The 16,535-nt window shown below is 35.4% G+C and overlaps 6 protein-coding genes across 6 annotated transcripts; all 6 read left to right on the top strand.

The window, feature by feature from the left end:
• Positions 1-627: 627 nt before the first annotated feature.
• PHYBLDRAFT_170659 (hypothetical protein) lies at positions 628-1,522 on the top strand (the record flags this gene model as incomplete). The annotated part of the gene is made up of 2 exons (XM_018436400.1): positions 628-1,063; positions 1,206-1,522. The coding sequence occupies 2 exons, from the start codon at positions 628-630 to the stop codon at positions 1,520-1,522; spliced, it is 753 nt and encodes a 250-aa protein (XP_018289327.1).
• Positions 1,523-3,590: 2,068 nt separating this feature from the next.
• PHYBLDRAFT_170658 (hypothetical protein) lies at positions 3,591-4,208 on the top strand (the record flags this gene model as incomplete). The annotated part of the gene is made up of 1 exon (XM_018436399.1): positions 3,591-4,208. One exon carries the CDS (start codon positions 3,591-3,593, stop codon positions 4,206-4,208), a length of 618 nt encoding a protein of 205 aa, XP_018289326.1.
• A 453-nt stretch (positions 4,209-4,661) lies between these two features.
• PHYBLDRAFT_147787 (hypothetical protein) lies at positions 4,662-5,214 on the top strand (the record flags this gene model as incomplete). The annotated part of the gene is made up of 2 exons (XM_018431951.1): positions 4,662-4,853; positions 4,951-5,214. 2 exons carry the CDS (start codon positions 4,662-4,664, stop codon positions 5,212-5,214), a joined length of 456 nt encoding a protein of 151 aa, XP_018289325.1.
• A 4,406-nt stretch (positions 5,215-9,620) lies between these two features.
• On the top strand, positions 9,621-11,546 carry PHYBLDRAFT_147786 (hypothetical protein; the record flags this gene model as incomplete). Its single annotated transcript, XM_018431950.1, has 2 exons — positions 9,621-9,774; positions 9,835-11,546. 2 exons carry the CDS (start codon positions 9,621-9,623, stop codon positions 11,544-11,546), a joined length of 1,866 nt encoding a protein of 621 aa, XP_018289324.1.
• Positions 11,547-11,734: 188 nt separating this feature from the next.
• Positions 11,735-13,221, top strand: PHYBLDRAFT_170656 (hypothetical protein; the record flags this gene model as incomplete). Its single annotated transcript, XM_018436398.1, has 5 exons — positions 11,735-11,838; positions 11,949-12,303; positions 12,363-12,447; positions 12,544-12,674; positions 13,003-13,221. The coding sequence occupies 5 exons, from the start codon at positions 11,735-11,737 to the stop codon at positions 13,219-13,221; spliced, it is 894 nt and encodes a 297-aa protein (XP_018289323.1).
• Positions 13,222-13,603: 382 nt separating this feature from the next.
• Positions 13,604-14,221, top strand: PHYBLDRAFT_170655 (hypothetical protein; the record flags this gene model as incomplete). The annotated part of the gene is made up of 1 exon (XM_018436397.1): positions 13,604-14,221. The coding sequence occupies one exon, from the start codon at positions 13,604-13,606 to the stop codon at positions 14,219-14,221; it is 618 nt and encodes a 205-aa protein (XP_018289322.1).
• Between the last annotated feature and the right edge of the window lie 2,314 nt (positions 14,222-16,535).

Below are 16,535 nucleotides of genomic sequence, written 5' to 3'. Positions count from 1 at the left end.
TGTTCACAGATGCATTTATTCTCTATGAAATCCGTCTATCCAATCTGTGTGTCTGGTTGTTGTTCACAGATGCATTTATTCTCTATGAAATCCGTCTTTCCAATCTGTGTGTCTGGTTGTTGTGCACAGATGCATTTATTCTCTATGAAATCCGTCTATCCAATCTGTGTGTCTGGTTGTTGTGCACAGATGCATTTATTCTCTATGAAATCCGTCTTTCCAATCTGTGTGTCTGGTTGTTGTGCACAGATGCATTTATTCTCTATGAAATCCGTCTATCCAATCTGTGTGTCTGGTTGTTGTTCACAGATGCATTTATTGTCTATGAAATCCGTCTATCCAATCTGTGTGTCTGGTTGTTGTTCACAGATGCATTTATTCTCTATGAAATCCGTCTTTCCAATCTGTGTGTCTGGTTGTTGTGCACAGATGCATTTATTCTCTATGAAATCCGTCTATCCAATCTGTGTGTCTGGTTGTTGTTCACAGATGCATTTATTCTCTTGAAATCCGTCTATCCAATCTGTGTGTCTGGTTGTTGTGCACAGATGCAATTATTCTCTTGAAATCCGTCTTTCCAATCTGTGTGTCTGGTTGTTGTTCACAGATGCATTTATTCTCTATGAAATGCGTCTTTCCAATCTGTGTGTCTGGTTGTTGTGCACAGATGCATTTATTCTCTATGAAATGCGTCTTTCCAATCTGTGTGTCTGGTTGTTGTGCACAGATGCATTTATTCTCTATGAAATCCGTCTATCCAATCTGTGTGTCTGGTTGTTGTGCACAGATGCATTTATTCTCTATGAAATCCGTCTATCCAATCTGTGTGTCTGGTTGTTGTGCACAGATGCATTTAATCTCTATGAAATCCGTCTATCCAATCTGTGTGTCTGGCTGTTGTGCACAGATGCAATTAATCTCTATGAAATCCGTCTATCCAATCTGTGTGTCTGGTTGTTGTGCACAGATGCATTTATTCTCTATGAAATCCGTCTTTCCAATCTGTGTGTCTGGTTGTTGTGCACAGATGCAATTATTCTCTTGAAATCCGTCTATCCAATCTGTGTGTCTGGTTGTTGTTCACAGATGCATTTATTCTCTATGAAATCCGTCTTTCCAATCTGTGTGTCTGGTTGTTGTGCACAGATGCATTTATTCTCTTGAAATCCGTCTATCCAATCTGTGTGTCTGGTTGTTGTGCACAGATGCATTTATTCTCTATGAAATCCGTCTATCCAATCTGTGTGTCTGGTTGTTGTTCACAGATGCATTTAATCTCTATGAAATCCGTCTATCCAATCTGTGTGTCTGGTTGTTGTGCACAGATGCAATTATTCTCTATGAAATCCGTCTTTCCAATCTGTGTGTCTGGTTGTTGTGCACAGATGCATTTATTGTCTATGAAATCCGTCTATCCAATCTGTGTGTCTGGTTGTTGTGCACAGATGCAATTATTCTCTTGAAATCCGTCTATCCAATCTGTGTGTCTGGTTGTTGTGCACAGATGCAATTATTCTCTTGAAATCCGTCTTTCCAATCTGTGTGTCTGGCTGTTGTGCACAGATGCATTTAATCTCTATGAAATCCGTCTATCCAATCTGTGTGTCTGGTTGTTGTTCACAGATGCATTTATTCTCTATGAAATCCGTCTATCCAATCTGTGTGTCTGGTTGTTGTTCACAGATGCATTTATTCTCTATGAAATCCGTCTATCCAATCTGTGTGTCTGGTTGTTGTTCACAGATGCATTTATTCTCTATGAAATCCGTCTATCCAATCTGTGTGTCTGGCTGTTGTGCACAGATGCATTTAATCTCTATGAAATCCGTCTATCCAATCTGTGTGTCTGGTTGTTGTGCACAGATGCATTTATTCTCTTGAAATCCGTCTATCCAATCTGTGTGTCTGGTTGTTGTTCACAGATGCATTTATTGTCTATGAAATCCGTCTATCCAATCTGTGTGTCTGGTTGTTGTGCACAGATGCATTTATTCTCTATGAAATCCGTCTTTCCAATCTGTGTGTCTGGTTGTTGTGCACAGATGCATTTATTCTCTATGAAATCCGTCTTTCCAATCTGTGTGTCTGGTTGTTGTGCACAGATGCATTTATTGTCTATGAAATCCGTCTTTCCAATCTGTGTGTCTGGTTGTTGTGCACAGATGCAATTATTCTCTATGAAATGCGTCTATCCAATCTGTCTGTCTGGTTGTTGTACACTATTGTGTTTATTCTTGGAAGCCTTCTTTTTCCTGTCTTTGTATCTTGTTGTTGGCTTTTTATTGTTTTCTCTCTTGCATCCGTATTTGGTTTTTTGTCGCGAGGCAGTCGCTGTTAAGCCTTCCATTTTCGAATACCTTGAAGTTTTTACTTATCTTTCTGCTGTCTACTTGTATATCGTTGAATATGTGTTTTTTAATATCGATGCGTGCCTTTCTTTTTCTGTTGATATTCGGCTGCTTCTGGAATTTCTTTAATATCCGTAATCATGGATTTTGGGTTTTCTTTGTTTTGGTCTTGTCTGAGTCACGGTTAGATTCATGGTAATACATGCTAAAATGTTAAACTATTGAACATGAGTGTTATTTTTGTTAGCCATTAACTTTTTAAGTTGATTTCTATTGGCTTTAGTGTCGTTTGGAATATTGGTCTCAAATTTTGAGACCTTGCTTCAGTCTAATGGACTTTGCATAGCTGATACATATCTTGGCGTAAATCTAGTAAGAATTGAATTTTTTCTAAATGGATTCAACATCCAACAATAAGCAGCTTCTAAATATGCATCCATAGTCGGTTTATGAGATCTTTCGTGGAACTTTGAGGAAGATTACTGATAATAAAAACGAATAATAAGTCAAGTTTATTGATGCTAAAATTATCTCAAATGTACAACACATGCCAGTGGCAAGCCTGAGAAACCACGTTTTTTATACGACTTCTACTCAAATTGTTTGTCAGGAAATGCAAGCTTGGGTTTTTTGCAATAGCTATTATACTTGAAAAATATAGTAGATATAATGCAAGTAAATTATCTACATTCAAGTCGATAAGATACGAATGTTTTATATACAGCTTCGAGTGAATAACTACAACCTTTATTTGATTACATGCCGGTCTATCATGAGTTGTCCTCAAATTTGGCCGATATATAGAACCAAGATTTGATTAATTGGGTCAACCGGGTCGTATTCAGAGCTGTCAAGAAGAGTAGGCTAAAGCAAGCAATACCGGCAATGTCTGTATAGCAGGGACAAACAACCCACATATAGGGTCCAAATACGTGCGCAAGTGATTGCCAATGAAAAGCAAGATTCAATCAAAGGTCATATCATGAGACTAATTTTAGCAAACTATCAAGTCAAAGTTTGATGAGGACAGAATCAGTCAAGCAGGAAGCCAATATCAGACTGGTTCTAAAACGCAAAAAGAAAAAGTGGATGTTTATATATATATATGTAAAGGAAAAAATTAGAAAAAAAAAAGAACAAAAAAAAAGAACAAAAAAAAAGAACAAAAAAAAAAAAAGAACAAAAAAAAAAGAACAAAAAAAGAAATTATCAAAGGTGGAATGAGAGGACAGTAACAAAAATATGCAAAGTCTACTGATGCTCACCAATACAAGCAACCAAGAAAATCAAGCATTTTGCACGGTGTTCAAGCTACTTGGTGGCCGGTCTCTGACTCACATTAAGAAAATTATATACCCCCGTTCCTATAAAAAATCATGGAAATTCAATCCAGTAGTAAATCTTTCCCGCGAGAATATTGTGTGTAGCACTATATCCCGCCTCAAGTATTCAAGTGATCAAGTCAATTGTATCAAGCTATCAAAAATGCACCATCAAATTATACAACCCAGGAGCTTATCATTTCATGGGTCGGCCAAAAGCACTTCAAGCATCTCCACTGGGTCAACAATTTCTTCAAATATGAATTTTATACGTTGGTCAAAGGCCGTAGTTTCATACATAAAAAAAAAGGTTTTGGCGATCCCCGAATGGATTTTGCAGACAATTCTGTGGCACCAGTATATCTATTACAGGCCTCCATCAGCAAGCAAGAAAATATTTCGGAAGGAACTACGGAAACACAATAGCAACAATATAGCTATTCAAAGGAATCCTGCTCTTGGTGTTTTCTCTGAAAAACAACACAAAGCAAAACTGAACCCATTTCAGTTGGGCGTCACAAAAATATTACGCTGTTAATTAGAGTATCAAATATCTTAGAACTAATAATATATATATTTCGCAGTTGTATAGTATAGGGTCCAGTGCCTTGTTCAAGTCCAGAAAGGGGGGGTCCATTGTCCAGTCCAATATCCATTCCAATATTTTGTAAAAAAAAAAAAAAGAAAAAAGAAGAAAAAATAATAATATCAAAAACACAAAGCAAAAACAATGTCAAAAACAAAAACAAAAACAATGCATTCGTTAACGAAGCGTCTCTGTATCCACTCAAACTGGAGGGTACTGCTTTCCAAAATCTTTGTTGTCTCAAATCACAATGTGTCCTTTACAAAGTTTCTCTTGGGTCAAGACTGAAGGTGTCCTTTTAAAAAGTCTCTCTCGACTTAAATCGGAATATGTTCTTTCCAAAATATCTCTCCACTCAAGTCAAAAGGCGCTCTTTCCAAAGTCTCTCTTAACTTAAGACTAAAGATGTCTGTTCACAAACTCTCTCTACTAAAATCTGAAGGCGCTTTTTCCAAAGTCTCTCTTCATTCAAGACTGAAGGTGTCCGTTCACAAACTCTCTCTTAGCTCAAATCAGAAGTTGGTCGTTAACAAATTCTCTCAATCCAAATCGGAAGGTGTCCCTTTACCAAGCATCCCTCCGCTCAAATCTAAAGGCGTTTTTTTACAAACTCTCTCTCTCAACTCAAATCGGAAGGTTCTCTTTCACAAAGTCCCTTTCTCTCTCTTCATTCAAACGTGAATGTGTCCTTTAGCAATGTCTCTTTTGGCTCAAATCTGTTGATGTCTTTACCAATTCTCAACTCAAATCGGAAGGTTCTCTTTCACAAAACCTTTCTCAGCTTAAATCGGAAGGTGTTCTTTTACCAAGTAACTCTCCACTCAAGTTATATGGCACTCTTTACAAAGGCTCTCCTGTCACATATCTTCAGGTGTCCTTTTACAAGATCTTTCTAATCAAAGCGGAAGATGTCATTTTACAAAATCCATCTCGGCTAAAAAAACAAGGCGTTTTCTAATAAAGCCTCTCTGGGTTCATATCAGAAAGTGGTTTTTTTCCAAAGTCTCTCTTCACCAAATCTGAAGATTACTTTTCTCAAACTCTCTCTCAAATCAAATCTAAAGACGTCCTTTAACAAAGTCACTCTCAGTATCTATGACCATGAACATTATACAAATCATATCAAGTCAATACAAATCAACCCAAATCAATTGAAGACAAGACATATCAAATCAAGTCTAGTCAAGTCAGACCAAGACATATCAAGACACATCATGTCTATTAAAAAATATCAAAACAGATTATACTATACAATAGAATAGAATAGAATATTTTATCAAATCAAATGAAGAAAAGCAAATCATAAAAAATATAAAAAAAAGCAAAAAAAAGATCAAAAAAAAATCAAAAAAAAAATTAAAAAATCAAATCAAAAAACAAGAAAATCAAAAATCAAAAAAGAATCAATGGAATGGACTGGCGTTGGACCCCCTCTCCTCTGGATCTGGACAAGGCACGAAGAAGAAATGTAATAGCTAGTAAAATATGGTGCTGACCTGCGACAGCATACACTGGGATTTGGACCATCCCAGCTAATATATTTATATTTAGAGTAGATCAAATTTTCAAATTATTGATTGTATTTTTGTGAATAAATTATCAAGTTCTTTGATATCCAAGCTAAACTACTTTACTTCTAATTCAATTACATAGTTGATGTCAATAAAAATGTATTTTATATATTGATTTTATAATAATAGAAATTAATTTTGTACTCTGTATTCATTAAATACATCTTTGCTATATTTTAACTAATTTCTTGGATCTTTACTTATAACCAGCATTCATATATTGTTTTAAATACACACGCACACACATAAGAGATGTCTATTCTCTCATTGATCTAAAGCCGTTTTCTTTTTTTCAAATTGAAAGTATCAATCAAATTAACCATTTCTACATATAATAATTTATTTTGAGCTTTATCAGGCTTGTCTATATAAAAGTAATAAAATTAAATTGTCTGAAATAATTGGTTATCTACTTCAACATATACTATGAGATGTGAATGATATAGTAGAACTGCAAACTTATGGCTAAAGATATATAGTGTCTATTGGTAAGTACTACTTTTCAAAATAATTTTCAAGTGCTAAGCTTTACGCTCATACAAGATAATCTTCGCAAATCAGCCAAAGAATATTATCAATAGAAAATGGTAAAAAAAAAATTCACTGTCGTTACCTATTATAATTGTTGTATTTGTTATATAATGCTATAATAAACCCTTTAAAATAAAAATATGACTAGTATTTGTATACCTATTAATGTAAGCATTATAGAGATTGTATTCATCCAATTCACCGAGTATTTCCCAAGGATATATATATTGAATAAGATATAAAATTAGCATTATTTTATCAAACACTACTTTTAATTCTTTGAATAGGGTAAAGTATTGCTGCATTAAAACTTAAACCCTATTTTTTAGATATCTACCTTCTGTAGCCTATAAAGAAATTCGATATGTCTTACGTTTAACAAAAAAAATGTTAGTTATATAGGCATGCCTACGAATTGAGGTAGTTCAATCCTTTATATTTTGTCTTTAGTAGCCAAAACAGAGATATTAAGCTCAATGAAACCACTTATAATAAATACAACACAGATTTCATATTGTATACATGTATGAGAATAAAATATAAAAAGTAGAAATCCTTATTATTTTAATTAAAGTTCAAAGAATCTATTCTGTTCTACGTTTCAGTATGTATATTACAAAGTCACAAAAAGAAGTATTAACTTTATTTATTTTCGATATTACACTGATTAATATATATTTATATACTATTCAAAATGAGTAAATTTATATAAAACAAGGCAAGATGGTCTTAGGCACACAAATTTTTAGCGGTATACCACATGCATTTTGCGGTTGGTTTTTCTACTGGACGATACATGTGAAACTTCAAACGCCAATCACCAGGGGCATACGGAGCTGCCTGTGTCAAGTTTACCAAGAGTCCAAGAAAACATAGAGTAGAGAAGATTTGAACCATAGGAGAGCGCATGATGTAAAGTTTAAGAATGAATTGATGTTTTTGATTAATATGAATTGAATGATATTTTGGATCTTTTTCTTACATTATATATACTTTTTTTGAAATGGCTTGGTGAATACATATGGCTGAGAAATATAACTGTTTCTGAATAATTGCTCAAGCTATTTGCTTTTGGTATAGAAAATGTGTTTTCCTAAGCCTTTTTACAAGCTCTCACAATAGTCAGGTTTGTATAAGCCCAACCCATATTGGTATATTGTACAAGACTTACACAAACCACTTATTCAGCTTTCATCCCAAAGAAACAACAACAAAGTAAAATTCTTATTTTTGTATGTAATATACAATTATATATCTACAGAAGTATATATTGCCCAATTCATTAATTACATATTGAAAAGAAGCTATATTTTCTGTTTGTTGTTTAATTGAATCATTCTACTCTTATTTTTATCTTTATTTATTCCCAGTAGCTTATTTCTTTCATAAATCGAAATACATATGCTTCTCAGCTAAAATCTGTAATTTTCTAGTGCAATATAACTATCACTTTATGCTGAATTTCTGAGTATTCTTGTATAGCAAAATGGCTTTACAGAAACCTTTATATTAAAATGATTACATAAATAAATAAAAAATAAATGAATAGTTATATGATTTTGAATATCCCGCTATTATGATTATATTAAGCTTTGATTATATATAGTTTTAGTTAAAAAAGATTCAAACACTTAACTATAATTAATTAATAAAAAATATTTAAATATATATATATGTTTTATATGTAAAAAGTACGAAAGTACTGCTATATATAAATATTTGATATATGTATATAATATTCTTGCTTTAAAACTACAAACCTTTACGCACAGAAATAACTGCAAAAAGGTAGAGATTTTATCTATCTTAATATATATATAAAAACTGATTTTTTTTAGATCCTAAAATATATTTTCAAAACTCGGCATCACATCTTTACTACTGGTCAGTACTTTATAGTCTCATATGGCTAGAATTTTTTTTTACTTTATGTTTTCTTTTTGAACTATTTAAACTTAAGAAAAAAATGTTTCAAAGCAGATTTTCTTTGAATTAATATATATCCATGACATAAAGGGTCACTTTTAACGTAATGCTTTGTCTCAAACAATATAACAGTACTGAGCATAGACATTAAAGAAAACACCTGATACACTTTCAGACATTCAAAGTAGTCAAGTTTGTGTAAAATCATCAAGCAATATGATTTCTAATATAGTATTCTCACATTGGTTTTTTTATATTAAAAAAGTTCATATTATAAGATCAAGCTAATCTTGTATTAAAGACAGTAAGAAAACAATAACAAAGCTGCTTGTATATAATACTATAACCAGCAAATTTTGCGTAGAGTTTGAGACAAAAGCCCAAAAATAATATTAGTGGAATCAAGTACTTTTTCTCTTTACTTACTACTGATAGCAGGTCAATATTTAACTAATGAAGATCTTTATGAACATAGCTCATCTTACATTTATCATTTCTCAGGCCGATCAGAGTACACTAGTTGATACAAACGTGTATCACTCCATCTTCAAGATCTTCCAATACCCCCAACGTTTTCCTACTAATAGTCATACAAATTATGTAGACCATTTTTCTGTTCTTTAGTTTTAATATCATTTATAATTTATTCCAACGACATTTTTGCTAAGAAATACACGGTCTCTTCAAAAATGAAGGATCTACTCTCTTAAAAAATTGGTCGATCTAATCATACTATCACTAACTTTAAGTGATAGGCACAAAATATTTTTCTTTCGCTATAACATTTTGCAAATTGGCTGTCTATATAAATCACTGGTTTTCTACTTGTTTTCCTTGAGTTTATATATTTGATTACATTATATAAACAGAGCACAGATCAGCTTTAAGTAATAAAAGAAAAAAACCTCTATTTCTAGATATTGGTTAACTATTTGGCTATATATTTTTTTTTTTTACTTATTTGCTTCAACATTCTCTTTCATTTTCTAGTACTTTTTAAAAGAAAAATTCCACTGCTTTAATGCATCCGCACATTTTTAGACGATATTTAATTCAATTTTTTTTTAGACTTAAATTAATGTTAGCTGTTAAAATTAAATTACTACTCTTTACTACATACATATCATTACGGAAAGAAGTGAAAATTGAAAGAAATACAAAGAAAAACTCCTAGCTACATTCTTTGCTCTATGATTGAATGAGTAATGTAGTAGCTGTCACAAAGAAACAGCAGTACCATCAACAAGGAATGAGATAGACAAATTGTCTATAAAAGAAGCATCAACCTTTCAATTTTTTCATTTTTTTCCGTATACCTCTCTTCCCGCGATTTCTCATGATTTCCTATCCCATCCAACTTGCCTTGCAGACTTTATGTCTTGCCTCAGCCTACTTTTGCGCACTGCTTTTCGCAGCTATATCCTCTCTCTCAGTCCCCTCTGTTTTTAACATGGGCTTATTCTCATACGGAATGAAAGTAATCCACAAAGGTAAGACAGCTATTGAGTACTGTAATATCAACATAGATACTAACATTGACCATATGTCAGACGATGAAGGTTGCTTGCAGTCTTTCCGTACTTCGTTGGAGGTATTTTCTTCTGGTTCCTGCCGTAGTGGCTCCCTTGGAGATGCCTTGGGGCCTATATCTTGTCTTGCTGTCTCTTCGGAGATTAATGGTGCCAGTGATGTTGAAGGTCTTTCTAGTTCTACTTCCGTAAAGCAACAGAACAGCGTCTGCCATCGGATGAACCCAACAGTTCGTGAAGATGACAAGCGTTCCCACATGGAACAAGTGGCGTACATTCCAGTGCGTCATGAGAACCAGGGACTAAAACGCTTGGTCCGAACCAGACTCCCATACTATGGGGAGGAACTGGAGGAGCAGATGTTCAAGGAGATAGTTCCAAAGATGAACCCTCCTAAGCCCATTGGATCTACTCCAGAACTGTTGAAAAACAGTATCCAGAGCGAAACCCATAGCATCTGCTATGATAAAGTCTCTGCCAGTGTTCCTGCAACTGGGTGTTTCCTTGCTTCGCCTTGTCTCCCTGAACAAGGCACATTCACTGAACAGAGACCAGGTTTCCCTTTGGTTGGTGAGCTTCCTTTCTCTGGCCAGGAGATGATCCTTTCGGAAATTTCCGATCTGGTATCTCTCTTTGGCTCTATGTCAATTGAGGATACCAGTGAAGACCTTTGGGCTGGCCGGGATCTCTCCATGTGTACTGCCCAACAAGTGGGTGCTGTTGGAGCAGAGGTGGCTTCGGCCATGGAAGACTGCTGGTACGGTGGAAACACTGTCTGGTCTGAGGAGGTGCCTCAGTGTCCTGCGTTGGTCGGAGGTCTCTTTGCCTTCGGGCAACAAGAACGCATGGACTTCCTGTCCACTGTTGACACTCCTTTGGAGCAGATGCTGACGGATGCAGATGAGGAAGATCTCGACTGTGCAATGAGTATAATCTCTGAGCCAGAGTCTTCCGAAATGCTTGATGTCGAGTATGCCGGTGTCGTTGTTGCAGGCGTCTCCACAGCCTGCTGGTACAACGTGAACAACGAACTAGCGATGGTTCCAGAAGACTTGTATGGCGACAGTCTCATGGACCTCGCCGTCGAGGTAGTTCCAGGGATCGAGGGCAACCTTGATCACTACCGAGACGATTGCCTCATGCACTGGGATGAGTGCTTAGTCTCAAAAGCCTCTCCCATCATGGCAGCAATTATGTTCCCTGCTTCTGGTGCTGTCACCATGTTTCCTGCTTCTGGTGCTGCTACCGGACTTTCTGTCTCTGGTGCGGCTACCATGTTTCCGGTTTCTGGTGCTGCAACCATGTTTCCTGCTTCTGGTGTGGCTTGCCCATTCCCACTTGAACAGGTAAACATTACCAACAAAGGCGCGACTTGTGTCCCACAGCAAGTTGCAGAAGATCTCGTGGGGAATCCAGAGGAGGGTCCAAGACTACCATCTTCCCCTTCTCTCCCCAGATCTGATTCTGGTGCTGGCCTTCACGGTCCATCTGGCGTGTCGTTGCCAGAGGATAAGGCACCAGAGCCTACCACAATTCCTGGTGTTGTGGCGTGGCTGACTACCGCTCCCGAGAGTCCAGAAGAAGTCCTAGGTGAAGAAGAAGAAGATGATGATGACGAAGAGGACTCGGATGAGGGACACGAAGATGACGACGAGGGCGTCACCCTGCAAGACTCGGTGTTGGCAGATCTCCTTGCTGAGTTAGAAGAGAGTGACTTTGACGATGAAGCATGAGATGCCGGGGTCAGCAGGCGGTAGTCAGATTCCCCTTTACGTTCGGTTCCAATTGCTCGCATATTCAAAGGTCTGGCTAATCATTCTTTTTTAAGTTTGACGCCATGGTCCGCTTGCTTGTTTGGTTCCGAGTCCAAAGTCTTTGGATAGTAGAGGGAAGGTAGACGTGGAGTTGTCTACACCGATGTATGCAGAGCAGGTGTAGGCTGAGTTGTGGCTCGTTGCACTTGCTGTTAATCACCGTCTGCATATATTCGAAAGTGGTGGTAGCGACCCTCTGGTTCTCAAAAAGGTAAAATTTTGACTTATATTTTTACTACTATATTTATTATTTATACATATTGAAAATTTATTGACTCTAATTTATTTATTTAATTATTTATTTATTTTTAAAAAAAATAGTTTCGGGTTGGTAGAAATCTTTTTGAGTTCCACCCCCCAAGGCTATGATCGAGTTCTTGGGTTCTTGGTTTTCCCTATTTTGTTTGGACGTTATTGGTCCCTTTTGTTTCGTTGTCTAGACTTTGGCTGTCTGTGTTTCTGGATGTTATTTTCAGGCAATCGTCATCCATGTATCTGGACTTTGTTTGCATGTGTTACTGGTGCTGCTTGCAGGCCTTTGACTGCTGTGAAACTTGGGGTTTTTTCCCGTGTTTTTAATTATTGTTCTCATGCGTTTGACTGCCATATATCTGGACTTTATCCATCTATTGGTCTGGTTGCTGCCCACAGGCATTTGACTGTTGCATGTATCTGGGTTTTGTCTCTCTTTGTTTTTGATTGCTGTCCGCAGGCGTTTGACTATTGGGTCAATAGATTTCCCTGTCTGGGTTTCCTGCTTTTGTTCTCAAGCGCATGAGTGTCGTATTGCTTCAATATCTCTGTTTATGGATTGTGCTATGTAATTCGTTTGGGCTACCATGAACCTGGTTTTTGATCTTGAAAATGGATACCAAAATTTTAAGTTATAAAACGTGGACGTTTGGTTTTGTGGCAGCTATAAATCGTATTTGGTCAACCTTGGTGGCCCTTGGCGTTCTAGAAAAACATTATTCAAGTTTTTGCGTGTCTCTGGTTCCGTCTAGTGGATTCTGCAGAGTCGATAGATGTATTAACTCAAGTCTAGGGGTAATCTTATTGACTTTCAAATGGATTCCACAGTAAACAATAGGCAGTCCTTAAAAATATACAGCTGGCGGGTTTATAATATCTGCTATGATACTTTCAAGCCGATTATCAACAAGAGATACAATCAATAAGCCAAGCGTATGATGCAGAAAAGTATCTCAAATTTACAGCACATACCAATCACAAATCTAAGAAACCACGTTTATTTGATACGACTACTACTCAAGATGGGCTTCAGGAAACAAGCGCTTGGCTTTTTTCAATACTATTAAGGTTACAATATATAGTAGACACTATGCAAGTAGAGTATCTACTACCAAGTGGATAGGATATCGAGAATTTCATCGACAGCTATGAGTATTTAATACAGCCATGGGTTGAACACAAGCCAGCATATTATGAGTTGTCCTCAAATTTGGCCGATATATGGAATCAAGATTCGATTAATTGGGTCAACCGGGTCATGTTCGGAGCTGTCAAGAAGAGTAGGCTAAAGCAAGCAATACCGGCAATGTCTGTATACCAAGGACAAACAACCTACATCTAGGGTCCAAATACGTGCGCAAGTGATTGCCAATGAAAAGCAAGATTCAATCAAAGGTCATATCATGAGTCTAATTTTAGCAAACTATCAAGTCAAAGTTTGATGAGGACAGAATCAGTCAAGCAGGAAGCCAATATCAGACTGGTTCTAAAACGCAAAAAGAAAAAGCGGATGTTTATATATATATATATATATGTAAAGGAAAAAATTAGAAAAAAAAAGAACAAAAAAAAAGAACAAAAAAAAAAGAACAAAAAAAAAAGAACAAAAAAAAAAAGAACAAAAAAAAAAGAACAAAAAAAAAAGAACAAAAAAAAAAGAACAAAAAAAAAACGGACAAAAAAAGAAATTATCAAAGGTGGAATGAGAGGACAGTAACAAAAATATGCAAAGTCTCCTGATGCTCACCAATACAATCAACCAAGAAAATCAAGCATTTTGCACGGTGTTCAAGCTACTTGGTGGCCGGTCTCTGACTCACATTAAGAAAATTATATACCCCCGTTCCTACAAAAAATCATGGAAATTCAATCCAGTAGTAAATCTTTCCCGCGAGAAAATTGTGTGTAGCACTATATCCCGCCTCAAGTATTCAAGTGATCAAGTCAATTGTATCAAGCTATCAAAAATGCACCATCAAATTATACAACCCAGGAGCTTACCATTTCATGGGTCGGCCAAAAGCACTTCAAGAATCTCCACTGGGTCAACAATTTCTTCAAATATGAATTTTATACGTTGGTCAAAGGCCGTAGTTTCATACATAAAAAAAAAGGTTTTGGCGATCCCCGAATGGATTTTGCAGACAATTCTGTGGCACCAGTATATCTATTACAGGCCTCCATCAGCAAGCAAGAAAATATTTCGGAAGGAACTACGGAAACACAATAGCAACAATATAGCTATTCAAAGGAATCCTGCTCTTGGTGTTTTCTCTGAAAAACAACACAAAGCAAAACTGAACCCATTTCAGTTGGGCGTCACAAAAATATTACGCTGTTAATTAGAGTATCAAATATCTTAGAACTAATAATATATATATTTCGCAGTTGTATAGTATAGGGTCCAGTGCCTTGTTCAAGTCCAGGAAGGGGGGGTCCATTGTCCAGTCCAATATCCATTCCAATATTTTGTAAAAAAAAAAAAAAAGAAAAAAGAAGAAAAAATAATAATATCAAAAACACAAAGCAAAAACAATGTCAAAAACAAAAACAAAAACAATGCATTCGTTAACGAAGCGTCTCTGTATCCACTCAAACTGGAGGGTACTGCTTTCCAAAATCTTTGTTGTCTCAAATCACAATGTGTCCTTTACAAAGTTTCTCTTGGGTCAAGACTGAAGGTGTCCTTTTAAAAAGTCTCTCTCGACTTAAATCGGAATATGTTCTTTCCAAAATATCTCTCCACTCAAGTCAAAAGGCGCTCTTTCCAAAGTCTCTCTTAACTTAAGACTAAAGATGTCTGTTCACAAACTCTCTCTACTAAAATCTGAAGGCGCTTTTTCCAAAGTCTCTCTTCATTCAAGACTGAAGGTGTCCGTTCACAAACTCTCTCTTAGCTCAAATCAGAAGTTGGTCGTTAACAAATTCTCTCAATCCAAATCGGAAGGTGTCCCTTTACCAAGCATCCCTCCGCTCAAATCTAAAGGCGTTTTTTTACAAACTCTCTCTCTCAACTCAAATCGGAAGGTTCTCTTTCACAAAGTCCCTTTCTCTCTCTTCATTCAAACGTGAATGTGTCCTTTAGCAATGTCTCTTTTGGCTCAAATCTGTTGATGTCTTTACCAATTCTCAACTCAAATCGGAAGGTTCTCTTTCACAAAACCTTTCTCAGCTTAAATCGGAAGGTGTTCTTTTACCAAGTAACTCTCCACTCAAGTTATATGGCACTCTTTACAAAGGCTCTCCTGTCACATATCTTCAGGTGTCCTTTTACAAGATCTTTCTAATCAAAGCGGAAGATGTCATTTTACAAAATCCATCTCGGCTAAAAAAACAAGGCGTTTTCTAATAAAGCCTCTCTGGGTTCATATCAGAAAGTGGTTTTTTTCCAAAGTCTCTCTTCACCAAATCTGAAGATTACTTTTCTCAAACTCTCTCTCAAATCAAATCTAAAGACGTCCTTTAACAAAGTCACTCTCAGTATCTATGACCATGAACATTATACAAATCATATCAAGTCAATACAAATCAACCCAAATCAATTGAAGACAAGACATATCAAATCAAGTCTAGTCAAGTCAGACCAAGACATATCAAGACACATCATGTCTATTAAAAAATATCAAAACAGATTATACTATACAATAGAATAGAATAGAATATTTTATCAAATCAAATGAAGAAAAGCAAATCATAAAAAATATAAAAAAAAGCAAAAAAAAGATCAAAAAAAAATCAAAAAAAAAATTAAAAAATCAAATCAAAAAACAAGAAAATCAAAAATCAAAAAAGAATCAATGGAATGGACTGGCGTTGGACCCCCTCTCCTCTGGATCTGGACAAGGCACGAAGAAGAAATGTAATAGCTAGTAAAATATGGTGCTGACCTGCGACAGCATACACTGGGATTTGGACCATCCCAGCTAATATATTTATATTTAGAGTAGATCAAATTTTCAAATTATTGATTGTATTTTTGTGAATAAATTATCAAGTTCTTTGATATCCAAGCTAAACTACTTTACTTCTAATTCAATTACATAGTTGATGTCAATAAAAATGTATTTTATATATTGATTTTATAATAATAGAAATTAATTTTGTACTCTGTATTCATTAAATACATCTTTGCTATATTTTAACTAATTTCTTGGATCTTTACTTATAACCAGCATTCATATATTGTTTTAAATACACACGCACACACATAAGAGATGTCTATTCTCTCATTGATCTAAAGCCGTTTTCTTTTTTTCAAATTGAAAGTATCAATCAAATTAACCATTTCTACATATAATAATTTATTTTGAGCTTTATCAGGCTTGTCTATATAAAAGTAATAAAATTAAATTGTCTGAAATAATTGGTTATCTACTTCAACATATACTATGAGATGTGAATGATATAGTAGAACTGCAAACTTATGGCTAAAGATATATAGTGTCTATTGGTAAGTACTACTTTTCAAAATAATTTTCAAGTGCTAAGCTTTACGCTCATACAAGATAATCTTCGCAAATCAGCCAAAGAATATTATCAATAGAAAATGGTAAAAAAAAAATTCACTGTCGTTACCTATTATAATTGTTGTATTTGTTATATAATGCTATAATAAACCCTTTAAAATAAAAATATGACTAGTATTTGTATACCTAT

The sequence above is a fragment of the Phycomyces blakesleeanus genome (genome assembly GCF_001638985.1).
Source record: "Phycomyces blakesleeanus NRRL 1555(-) unplaced genomic scaffold PHYBLscaffold_16, whole genome shotgun sequence".
NCBI classification, from domain to species: Eukaryota; Fungi; Mucoromycota; class Mucoromycetes; order Mucorales; family Phycomycetaceae; genus Phycomyces; species Phycomyces blakesleeanus.
This window is presented reverse-complemented; position numbering and strand designations above follow the sequence as displayed.